This window comes from Saimiri boliviensis, chromosome 11, assembly GCF_048565385.1.
Source record: "Saimiri boliviensis isolate mSaiBol1 chromosome 11, mSaiBol1.pri, whole genome shotgun sequence".
In the NCBI taxonomy this organism is placed as follows: Eukaryota; Metazoa; Chordata; class Mammalia; order Primates; family Cebidae; genus Saimiri; species Saimiri boliviensis.
Window position 1 is genome coordinate 49,724,671 of NC_133459.1, and position 12,955 is coordinate 49,737,625.

General features: G+C 40.2%; 1 protein-coding gene across 4 annotated transcripts in view; it reads right to left on the reverse strand.

The window, feature by feature from the left end:
• The window catches only part of EPS15 (epidermal growth factor receptor pathway substrate 15), a 176,437-nt gene that overhangs the window by 7,613 nt on the left and 155,869 nt on the right, over positions 1–12,955 (reverse strand). For all 4 annotated transcript variants that reach the window (XM_074380807.1, XM_010349192.3, XM_074380806.1 and 1 more), the window contains 2 exons: positions 2,532–2,608; positions 1,350–1,515 (listed from right to left, as the gene is read on the reverse strand). In XM_074380807.1, coding sequence (XP_074236908.1) covers positions 1,350–1,515; positions 2,532–2,608 — 243 coding nt within the window. The remainder of the gene's footprint in view (positions 1–1,349; positions 1,516–2,531; positions 2,609–12,955) is intronic.

Here is a 12,955-nt window from a genome sequence, read left to right on the forward strand (position 1 = left end):
AACCTCACTATTGGCATCATACAGGTGTAAAAACTTAAATGTGCAAATTAACCGTTACTTATTTTTAAATACATTCTGACAACCTCACTTCCAGAAATATATGATATAAGATACTTTTTCTTAGAATCACTTAACTCATTTACCTGATTTTCCAACAGATTATCGGGTATTTACAATTGTACATCAAATTGTTTCAGCCAAAGAAAAATATTATCTGTAAGACCATGGAAAGGTTATGATGAAAAGGGAGTACTAATCTATAACTACTGAGACTGAAAATTTCCCAAGGAATGAGGTATGATTTTTTTAAAAAGGTACTAAAATGTGTCTTCGCACATAATAGCCCAACAGCACTACAACTACTTAAGGAATTATCCTTTTAGCTACTTATTATGACCTAAAAACAAAACAAACTTTCTTTTGTATAATGCTAAACATATACATACACACACATACTAAATATACATACAAACAAACAAAAATAAGAGAAAAAAATTGCTATTATAAGAGTCTTGGCCAGGAGTGGTGGGTCACACCTGTAATCCTAGCACCTTGGGAGGCCAAGGTGGGCAGATCACTTGAGGTTAGGAGTTCGAGACCAGCTTGGCCAACATGGTGAAACCCCATCTCTACTAAAAATACAAAAATTAGCTGGGTATGGTGGCTCATGCTTGTAATCCCAGCCACTTGGGAGGCTGAGGCAGGTGAATTGCTTGAACCCGGAAGGCGGAGGTTGCAGTGAGCCGAGACTGTGCCACTGCACTCCAGCATGGGCAACAGAGCAAGACTTTGTCTCAAACAAACACAAAAAATGAGTCTTTTAAGTTAGCTAAAATACCATTTTCCTTGAACAAAACCAGTATTTTGTTTTAAATCACTATACTGCTGAATTCTGGATACTAAAAAGGCCATATATTCTCATATTAAAGGATTTAAGGAAGACTTTACACTTTATGGGAAAAGGACTTTTAAACAATCTTCTGTTAAATAAATTATAATTAAAACACCAAAGTGCAGGAAACTGCTATTCAAATTGATAATAAGTTTCCAAAAGGCAAAGAAATTTTCCTTAACACTTCCCTTTTCCATTTATTGCCTCTCTGAAATGATTAAGTGAAAAAAAAGAAAAAGGTCTTGGCTGAAAGACAGCTCATGAAAGTTATACATGCTAACCTCTTAGGGACATGTCTGCAATTCTGCAGTTAGGTCAGAATGAAAGACAGCAACAGGCTTCTGCATATGTTTGACTTGCTTCATTTAAAGCCCTTTATATAAGTAAGTTGTGCACAGTACTTTTCAGAAAGAGAAAATCTATGTAGTTCTCTGAAGAAAAGTACCAACTCTCATACCAGGTGGTGGTGGGCAGGGTCTTGTTGGAGTTCCGATCTTTGGTGGCAGTGCTGGGGGTTCATCTTCACTTTTGACTGATGTTTCCTCAAATACATTTTTTGTAATCATTACATTGCTGACAGAGCTCGATGTGGCTGAACTAAAAGGGTCTTCATTGTTGTTGACCTTTGTTTAACAAAAAAATGGTTATACATGGCTACACCAAGCAAACTGTGGTGGTCATGTAGCATTTAGAATAATAATTTAAGTATTATATAGTTTTATTTATTTTGGTTCTGAGACCACTGACTAAATTTAACCTTTGCATTCAGGCTCCAACGGGAGAAATTTCTTTTAAAAAGTTATTCTATATAAGTAGTGATTCTAACATCACTACTTATTAAGATTAACAGATAAGCCAAAAAAGCTAAATATAGATTAAAGGTTTGTCAAGCTTCAGGAAATATTCAATGCAAAACCACCCGAGGTTTAACAATAATTGCATATTGTGGCAGGCTAGAGAGTGGACTGTATTAAATAGCATCCCTCGTCTCTATCCACTAGATATGAGTAGCATCTCTTACTCAGTTGTGAAAAACGAAAAGGTCTCTAGATATTGCCAAATGTTCCTCTGGTGGCAAAATAACCCTCGGCTGAGAACCAAGGAACCAATGATATGGACAATTTGATATACAATCTAATCCTCCTTTTCTCTTAGCCTGCGTCAATACCACAGCTACCCTGCAAAATAAGCAGTGGACATTTACTACTGGACTTTGTGTATTAATTACCTTACTGCTGACCCTAACAACCTCAGAAAATAAAATCAAGTAACCGATACAGACAGGATGAAATGAACACCCATATTTTAGAGCTATTGACCCAGACCGTGAACAGGGTAGAAATGTGGTTCAATTGGGAGAAACATATTTAAAAAGACAGAAGACTAAATATGAAGTTGCTGAGCAAACATGCCAATAGAAAACTATAATTACCTCTACCACCAATACAGTCTAGTTATATAAAGAAATATGTCTAGTTTAACTATGTTATCTTTCATTTCTATCTGAAATCAACATTTGCTGTGATATACTGAAATCAAGCTGCAACTTTGTGAGAGGACTATGTAATCAAAGGGAGGATTGCTCTTTTGGTGGAAATACAGTATGTTTTTTCCCTTCCCATTAGTTACAGTAGATTACCTTTGACAATGTGCTGAAGTCAGCAAATCCATCTCCAAATGATTCATTCCCAAAAACAGAAGCAAAGGGGTCAGTGGCTAAAACGAATAAAGAAAATATACGAAATAGAACAGTAAGACATCAATTTCTTTTCTTTTTTTCGACAGGGTCTCAATCTGTCACCCAGGCAGGAGAGCAGTGATGCAATCATGGCTCACTGAAGCCTTAATCTTCCAGGCTCAAGTGATACTCCCATCTCAGCCTTCTGAGTAGCTGGAACTATGGGCATGCGCCACCATGCCTGACTAATTTTTGTATTTTTTGTAGAGATGGGGTTTTGCCATGTTGTCCAGGCTGGTCTCAAACTCCTGGGTTCAAGTGATCCTCTTGCCTCAGCCTCCCAGAGTGCTGGAATTATAGGCATGAGCCATCAAATCCAGCCAAGACATCAAATTTCACATTTTCTTTTGGCTAATAACATTCATACAGTTGAAAACATAGTCTCAAATATTAATGCCTGAATTTAAGACGGATACCCACAAAAAGAGAGTATATACTGATAACCCCACAAGATGTATTCCTTTGTATAAATCAACTGAAGAATGATTTATAGGAAAAGTAATAGCAAAAAAAATAGATAAAGTAATACCTAGATGATTTATAGGTTAGGCTTTGGAACACATGTCAAACAATATAGCTCCCATGAACCTAAATTACTGCTAATAAAAATATCAAGAAGTACAAAAAACTAATATAATTTCATTAATGCCACATTTCACACTCATACTTCAAGGCCCATTTCAACTGCTACCTCATCAACAAAGCCTGGAGTAATAGGTGTTACTACTTCCCACACCAAGCAGTGATATTTTCCTTCTCTGCTGCACTAACGGTATTCTAGTTTGTACCATGGTTACCTGTAATTAATGACCCTTATTAGAGGGTAAATTCCTTGAAAACAGGGAATAAGTCCTATTCAAAGAAGAATGGACAGTCAACAAACATTTGTTGATCATATACCAAATCTGAGAAAAAAATACAATTCCTACGCTTGAAAAAGTTCACAGACTAGTAAAAGTATATAAACAAATAATAATAAAACAGTCTTAATATGGGTTATGAGAGAGGTATGAAAAATCTGTAGTGAGAGTCACTAACTGCCTGGGTAAATCTGGAAAAGGAGCAAAGAAGCCACTACATTTAGCTTTTAAATAAAATCTTTTGAATAAGAAATGGAGTTTACGGCTACCAGGCATAAGGAGCAGTAACTACAGTATATTTAACCAGCCAGGTGTGACAGCTCACACCTGTAATCCCAACTCTTTGGGAACCATAGGTGACTGGATTACTTGAGGCCACGAGTTTGAGACCAGTCTGGCCAACATGGTGAAACACTATCTCTATTCAAAATAGAAAAAATTAGCCAGGTGTGGTGGTGCGCACCTGTAATACCAGCTACTTGGGAGGTTGAGGCAGGAGAATCACTGGAACCTGGGAGGCGGAGGTTGCAGTGAGCTAAGACTGTGCCACTGCACTTCAGCCTGGGCAACAGAATGTGACTCTGTCTCAAAAAAAAAAAAAAAAAAAAAAAAAAAGTATATTTAACCAATGTTTCACAGGCATGAATAGCTGTTTCTTCCAGCACATTGCACTTACCAAGTAAACTAACACTTTCAGCTGGAATGAATGATTGACTCTGAGATAGGCTTCACCTATTCAGGTGTAAGGGCTACCAATAACATCAAAGAATGTTTAAAGGAATTGCTGCCTGATACAGAAGATGGAAAGAAACAAAGCAAAGAGTTGGAAAGGAAGGCGAGGAAAGAAGTGCAAAAGAGAAGGCAAGACAAAGAGGCATAGAAAAGTTCTCCTCAGGCTGGGCGCGGTGGCTCACACCTGTAATCTCAGCACTTGGGGAGGCTGAGGCAGGCGGATCACCTGGGGTCGGGAGTTCAAGATTAGCCTGGCCAACATGGTGAAACTCTGTCTCTACTAAAAAAAAACTATAGAAATTAGATGAGCTTGGTGGCACCTGCCTGTAATCTCAGCTACTCAGGAGGCTGAGGCAGAAGAATAGCTTGAACCTAGAAGGTGGAGGCTGCAGTGAGCTGAGATTGCACCACTGCACTCCAGCCTGGGCGACAGAGCAAGACACCATCTCAAAAAAAAAAAGAGTTATCCTCAAACTATTATTAAAACCAAAGTGTGCCCACCCACCTATTTGAATGTGTAAAGTGTGCCCATATTTCTAAAAATGTGTATATCCTGGACATAAAAAGAAGAGAGGCAAAGAAGACACACTATTTTTGTCTGCTTTGTCCCAAACATTTTGTCACCAAGACAGCAGTAGACAAGGGGTAGCCTAAAGTGGAGTGGGTGGAAGCATAGAAAAACCAGGCCTTTAAGGGATACACCAGCAACTCTGATCCTGAAGAGGATGCTGAGAGGTTCAGAGTTAACAGGAAATCCGACAACTCTAGCTGTAAAAGAACCTTTTCATTGATACATATCTGCTGAGTCCTCAGCCTAGGGACCAGCCTCATCATAGGAGATAGAGTCTTACTGTGTCACCCAGGTTGGAGTACACTGGCACAATCTCGGCTCACTGCAATCTCTGTCTCCCAGGTTCAAGTGATTCTTGTGCTTCAGCCTCCCAAGTAGCTGGGACTACAGGTGTGTGCCACCACACCCAGCTAATTCTTTCTTTGTGTTTACCATTTTGGCCAAGCTGGTCTCAAACTTCTGATCTCAAGTGATCTGCCGCTTCAGCCTCCCAAAGTGCTGATGGCCACCGTGCCTGGCCCGTTATTTCTGATGCTGAGGTAGCTGAGGCACAGCCTGAGTGGGGTGAAGATGCTCTCCCTGACTGAACATTTGCTTCATGCCTTTTCTGTCCTGTCCCACAGCCTTTACAAGTCACATATATGCAATAGCCTGAGTTAGGTCAGATGACTGGAATATGGTGAAGCATATATTGTAAACAAAATTAATTTTAAAAATGACATTTCTAGAATACATAGTATCTTACCAAAGAGTTTTTCTACACTTTCCTCATAAATGACCTATTTAGCACTGGTCTAAACACTGGGGAAAGAACAAATCTTAGAAGAATGACAAGTAACTTTCTCAGATACTGATCCTGGTTGATAGGAGACAGACGCCTGTTCAGAAAGCGGAAGGACTCACTGAGTTGAACTTGTTCAGATCATGCATGAGACAACTGCTGGGGGGAGTTCCAGAAACACTTTTAGAGAAACCATGCAGGTGATTTTCTTCCTCTTAGTGCACAACAGGAGCTACGAGCCAGCAGAACCAGGCTTTAGACACAAACATTACCTCAATAGTACCGCTTCCTCCCCAACCATAAAGGTAACGAACACTTTGGAAAAATATATAAAAGTATAATTAAAAAATTATCCCTAAATCTCAGTATCGGGAATAACCCCTATGAATATTTCAGCATACTTCTTTAATAGCCTTTATTCCTAGTATTTTTTGCTTACATATTTGAGATCATACTATGCTGATACGGTTTTTTTGTGAAGGTGTGCATAATAACGCCACATTTTAGATATATCACTTTTTATACCTTACTCTGATTTAATCACAGTACTCATCAGTACTTGACATGTATTTGTTTATTGCCTATCTTTCTCATACAAACTCTGTGAAGACAGGAACTTTGTTTTGTTGACAGCTGTATCCTCAAGGCCTAGCACAAGGTCTGGAAAGTAGGAGATGCTCATATTTGTTGAAAATCCACAAAGAGAAAAGGGACAGAAACTGTCTATTAAGAATCTGCCAAACAAGTATCATAACATTTCTTAGCACAACCAGCTGAATAACAAGGAATAAGGGAAACCAATTTTAAGGCTCACAAATAATTCCCTGAAAAACAGCTATTTACCAGAAATCTTGACATGTGCCACATAACTGTTGTGGTCAACAATAGACTACATACATGACAGTGGTCCAATAAGATTATAATTGGGCTAAAAATTTCATATCACCTAATGACTTCATAGCCATCGTAATATCCACAGTCCAATATATTACTAATGCGTTTGTGGTGATGCTGGTGTAAACAAACCTATTGTGTTGCCAGTTGTATCAAAGTATAGCACACACAATCATGCACAGTACACAATGCAGGTTGAGTATCCCTTATCTGAAATGCTTGGGAGGAGTGTTTTGGATTTCAGATTTTTACACATTTTGGAATATTTGCACTGTATATGCTTATAAGTTGGTACCCCAAATCAAAAAATCTGAAACCCAAAATGTTCCAATGAGCATTTCTTTGAAGCATCATATCAGTGCTCAAAAAGGTTTGGCTTTTCTTTTTTTTTTTGAGATAGAGTCTCGCTCTGTTGCCCAGGCTGGAGTGCAACAGCACCATCTCAACTCACTGCAATCTCCGCCTCCTGAGTTCAAGTGATTTCCTGCCTCAGCCTCCTGAGTAGTAGCTGGGATTACAGGCACACACCACCATGCCCAGCTAATTTTTTTATTTTTAGTAGAGGCAGGGTTTCACCAAGTTGGTCAGGCTGGTCTCAAACTCCTGATCTCATGATCTGTCTGCCTTGGTCTCTCACAGTGCCTGGATTACAGGCGTGAGCCACTACACCGGCCCAAGGTTTGGATTTTCAAATTTTAGATTTTTCAGACCTGGAATGCTCAACCTGTATTTGATAATAATAAACAACTATGTTACTGGTTTACATATTTACTATACTATACTTTTAATCACTATTTTATTATTATTTTGTGTGTGTCGGGGGGGTGTTTTTAAGAGACAAAGTCTCACTCTGCTGCCCAGGCTGGAGTGCAGGGGTGCGACCTCAGTTGACTACAACCTCCATCTCCCAGGTTCAAGCGATTTTCCTGCCTCAGCCTCTTTAGTAGCCAGGATTGTACCACCGTGCCTGGCTAATTTTTGTACTTTTAGTAAACAGACAAGGTTCCACCATGTTGGCTATGGTGGTCTTGAACTCCTGACCTTAGGTGATCCACCCACTTTGGCCTACCAAAGTGCTGAGATTACAGGGGTGAGCCACTGCACCTGGCCTATTTTTTTTTTTTTTTTTTTTTTGAGATGGAGTCGCCTTCTGATGCCCAGGATGGAGTGTAGTGGCACAATCTTGACTCACTACAACCTCCGCCCCCGGGGTTCAAATGAGTCTCATGCCTCAGTCTCCCGAGTAGCTGGCATTATAGGCATGCACCACCATGCCCAGCTAATTTTTTTGTATTTTTTTAGTAGAGATGGAGTTTCACCATGTTGGCCAGGCTGGTCTTGAACTCCTAAACCCAGGTGATCGGCCCACTTTGGCCTCCCAAAGTGCTAGGAGTACAGGTGTGAGCCACTGTGCCTGGCCAATTGTTAATTTAGAGTGTACACCTTCTACTTATACAAAAAATAAGTTAACTGTAAAACAGCCTCAGGCAGGACCTTTAGAAGGTATACCAGAAGAAGGCATTGTTATCATAAGAGATGACAGCTCCATGTGTTTGACCTGAAGACCAAATGGTGGTGGGGTACTTTGCCTCCCTGATGCGTTCCACAGTTGCCCTGCACAACTTCATCAACAATAAGATTGCTAATCAGGGCCAGGTGTGGTGGCTCATGCCTGTAATCCCAGCACTTTGGGAGGCCGAGGAGGGTAGATCACGAGGTCAAGAGATCGAGACCATCCTGGCCAACATGTTAAAACCCCGTTTCTACTAAAAATACAAAAATCAGCTGGGCATGGTGGTGTGCGCCTGTGGGCCCAGCTACTTGGGAGGTGGAGGCAGGAGAATTGCTTGAACCTGGGAGGCAGAGGTTGCAGTGAGCCAAGATAGCACCACTGTACTCTGGCCTGGCGACAGAGTGAGAGTCTATCTCCAAAAAAAAAAAAAAAAAAAGGTTGCCAATCAGGATGTAGTGAACAAAGAAGGGCAGGAAACAGAAGGGAGCAAAAAGGACAGAAAAGATGACAAAGAGAAAAATAAAGATAAGGGAAAGAGTGATGTGAAGAAAGATAAGAAAAAGGAGAAAAAGATGTAGCTTTTTAAATTTGTAAATTAAAATATTATAAACTAAATCAGTATGTTACTAGAAGATTCTTGTTAAAAAGCTCTCTTGATTAGAGCTCTATGCCTCTGGTCACTCTTGAATGGATAGAGGGAATGATCTCGAACCTAAACTACAGTGTTAGCTACTATGAATTGAGGATATGATATAGCTCAGGCTTCAGACTGTAAGAGAAAAATGAGGAGATTATAACATAACATTTTTGGTACTCCTCATTCTTTTATCTATAAAACCAGGAGTTGAATTTTCCCCATCTTGAAAGACTCATTGGGTCTGCTTCTGGTCTCATGGGGACTGCTAAATGGAATGCATGAATTTCTTATGTTCTCTGCCTCATAACACCTTGAGTTCTGACCCTTCTGAGCTCTGCTGAGAATAACGCATCATGTTTTAGACCTACAGTTCAGGCATCCTCAGGATTTGGCATCCAGCTCCATATATTGTTTACCTTCAAAGACGCAATTAAATGGCTTGAGGTCAGGAGTTTGAGACCAGCCTGTCCAACATGGTGAAACCTTGTCTCTCCTAAAAATACAAAAATTAGCTGGGTGCGGTGATGCACACACCTGCAATCCCAGCTAGTTGGGAGGCTGAGGCAGGAGAATCACTTGAATCTGAGGCTGCAGTGAGCCGAGATCGTGCCACTGTATTCCAGCCTGGGTGAACAGAGCGAGACTCCATCTCCAAAAAAAAAAAAAAAATTAGGTGGACTTGAAGGACAATAATGGCCTATGGTTTTTGGAAATGCTGAAAATTAAGAGAAGAAATATGAAAGACAGCAGAGGATAAGTAAATATATGAACATATATATGTTTACCCTGAGTCACTGCCTGTAAAAAGGAAAACCTACTGGATATTTTACTCCTCCTGGAGTCAGAAAGACGCTCTAGGGAGATTATGAGCTCCCTTCTATATCCTCAGGATGTTATAAAACTTTAATTACACAGTTAGAAAGTTCTACATTTTCTGTTAGGAGTTAGTAAAATATTCCAGACAAAAACATTTATGGTACTTAAAAAAATCTCACTTACAATAAAATGGAAAAATAATTTTTGTAAAGTATATGTAGAAAGTAAGTATCCTGGTTGGATGCGATGGCTCACGCCTGTAATCCTAGTACCTTCGGAGGCCGAGGCAGGTGGATCACCTGAGGTCAACAGTTTGAGACTAGCCTGACCAACATGGCGAAACCCTAAAAATACAAAAATTAGCCAGGTGTGGTGGCAGATGCCTGTAATCCCAGCTACTCAGGTGGCTGAGGCAAGAGAATCACTTGAACACAGGAGGCGGAGGTTCCAGTCAGCCAAGATCACGTCATTGCACTCCAGCCTGGGCGACAGCAAGACTCCGTGTCAAAACAAACAACAAAAAAGTAAGTACCTTGCCAAACGAGGAGGTGGTCCATACCTATAATCCCAGCGCTTTGGGAGGCTGAGGCACATGGATCACCTGAAGTCAGGAGTTTGAGACCAGCCTGACCAACGTCTTTACTAAAAATATAAAAATTAGCTGATCCTTGTAGCACACACCTGTAATCCCAGCTACCTGGGGGAGGTTGAGGGAGGGGAATCGCTTGAACCCGGGAGGCGAAGGTTGCAGTGAGCCTAGATTGTGCCGCTGCACTCCAGCCCAGGCAACAAGAGTGAAACTGTTTCAAAAAAAGAAAAATTAAGTATCCTAAATTTGCTTTCCTTAGTTTTCTTTCACAGTCTGCAATGTGTCTATCTACCAGGAGCAAATGCTAACAACAAAATCCCAATGTGAGGCCAAATATGTAACATATCTTTTTTTTTTTTTTTTTTTTTTGAGACAGAGTCTCTCTGTTGCCCAGGTTGGAGTGCAATGGTGCAATCCTGGCTCACTACAACCTCCATCTCCCAGGCTCAAGAGATTCTTCTGCTTCAGCCTCCCAAGAAGCTAGGATTACAGGTGTGTGCCACCATGCCCAGCTAATTTTTGTATTTTTAGTAAAGACAGGGTTTCACGATGCTGGCCAGGCTGGTCTTGAACTTGTGCCCGCCTTGGCCTCCCACAGTGCTGGAATTACAGGTCCGAATCACCTCGCCTGGCCATAAAATATTTAATGTAATTCTTTTTTAAAAAAATATACTTCTATCCTTATCAAAACAACTATATTTTAGAGGTAGGAGTAGAGTTACATATGATTTAACATTCATGAACAAAAATTTACTGGTATTTTTTTAAATTTTGAACTCTTACAATTCCTCTATTCTGTAGGATCAATCTTTTTGCCTGGTGGAATTCTACCTAGTGGAAGGAAATAATAAAGGCATAAGGATGGCAGTAAGATGGGTAAATGTCTTGCATTTGTGACTTGGGTATGTAATATCACCTCTCACAGTCTCAGTAGTTTCCAGATGTTGAAATTTTATAAGTAAACTAATTAAATACATTAAAAACCTACATACATATCTCTTTTTCTCCATATAAAGTTTAAAAGACATTTAGGAACCACTAGAACCTATATAATAACTAATCCTCCTTCTCCACAGCCTCATCATTAAAAGTTTTTAGGTCAAGTGGAATTACATTTACGAGGACAATGTAGGAAAAAAAACTTTATGTTATTGTAACTAAAAACAAGCAAACCAACAAACATAAATAAGGGGAGAACAGATTTGCCAACTTAATCATAGGAACTGAAAAAAAAAAAAAAAGTCCACCCTTCATTTCACAAACAAAAGGATTTTAAAAAGAAGGAAAACAAACTTAGCAAGTGCTGATACAGAAGTTGCAGCAAGCTATCCAGAAGTCTAGCTTAGATAACTTATCTATAAAGGCAGCTACACTAAACAATAGATTTTCAATGTAGACAACAGTCTTCTACTGGAAGAAAATGTCATCTACAACTGTCATAGCTAAAGGGAGAAGTCAATGTCTGGTTTCAAAGCATCAAAGGAGAGGCTGACTCTCCTAAGAGGTTAATGCAGCTATGGCTACTTTTAAGTTGAAGTCAGCGCTCACTGACCATTCTGAAAATCCTTATGAAGTAAGCTAAATTGACTGTAGATAAAATAACAAAGCCTGCATGCCAGCACACCTGTTTATAGTATGTTTTACTGAGTATTTTAAACCCACTGTTGGGACCCACTGCTCAGATAAGGTTTGTTTGAAAATGCTCCTGCTCGGCTGGGCGTGGTGGTTCACATCTGTAATCCCACCAGTTTTGGAGGCCAAGGCAGGCAGATCATTTGAGGTCAGGAGTTTGAGACCAGCATGGCCAGCATGGTGAAACCCTGCCTCTACTAAAAATACAAAAATTGGCTGAGTGTGGTGGCATGTGTCTGTAGTCCCAGCTACTTGTGAGGCTGAGGCAGGAGAAATGCTTGAACCTGGGAGGTGGGAGTTGCAGTGAGCTGAGATTGCATCACTATATGCCAAGATGGGAGACTGTCTCAAAACACAAACAAAACCCCAAAAATCCCTACTCATTGACCTAAGTCACACAAAGCTGTGATTGAGATGTGTAAGGAGATGAATGTTGTTTTCATGCCTCTAACACAACATCCATTCTTGCAGCCAGGGAGTAACTCTTGTAAATCAAGGAGTAATTTTGACTTTCTAGTTTTATTATTTAAGAAATGCACTTTATACAGCTATAGCTGCCATAGACAGTCATTCTTCTGATGGATTTAGGCCTAGTACATTGAAAACCCCCTAGAAAGGATTCACCATTCCAGATGCTATTAAGAACAGTGTGATTGGGGTGGGTGCGGTGGCTCACACCTGTAATTCCAGCACTTTGGGAGGCTGAGGCGGGTGGATTGCCTGAGGTCAGAAGTTCAAGACCAGCCTGGCCAACATAGTGAAACCCCATCTCTACCAAAAATACAAAAAATTAGCTGGGCCTGGTGGTAGGTGCCTGTAACCCTAGCTACTCTAGAAGTTGAGGCAGGAGAATTGCTTGAACCCTGGAGGTGTAGGTTTCAGTGAGCCAAGACTGCACCATTGCATTCCAGCCTGGTCAACAGGAGCAAAACTGTCTCAAAAAAAAAAAAAAAAAAAGAACAGTGTGACTCATGGAAGGAGGTGAAAACAGTAACAGTAACAGGACTTTGGAAGAAGTGGCATCCAACCCTTACGGATGACTAATGGATTCAAGACTTCAGTGGAGGAAGTAACTGCAGATGTGGTACAAATATTAAGGGAACTTGAATTAGAAGTGGAGCCTGAAGATGTGACTGAATTGTTAAAATCTCATGATAAAACTGGAACCAAAGAGGAGTTGCTTCTACAGATAAGCAAAGAAAGTGATTTCTTGAGATAGAACGTACTCCTGATGAAGATGCCATGAACACTGTTGAAAGGAGAACAATGGATTTAGAGTATTAACATAAACTTAGTTCAG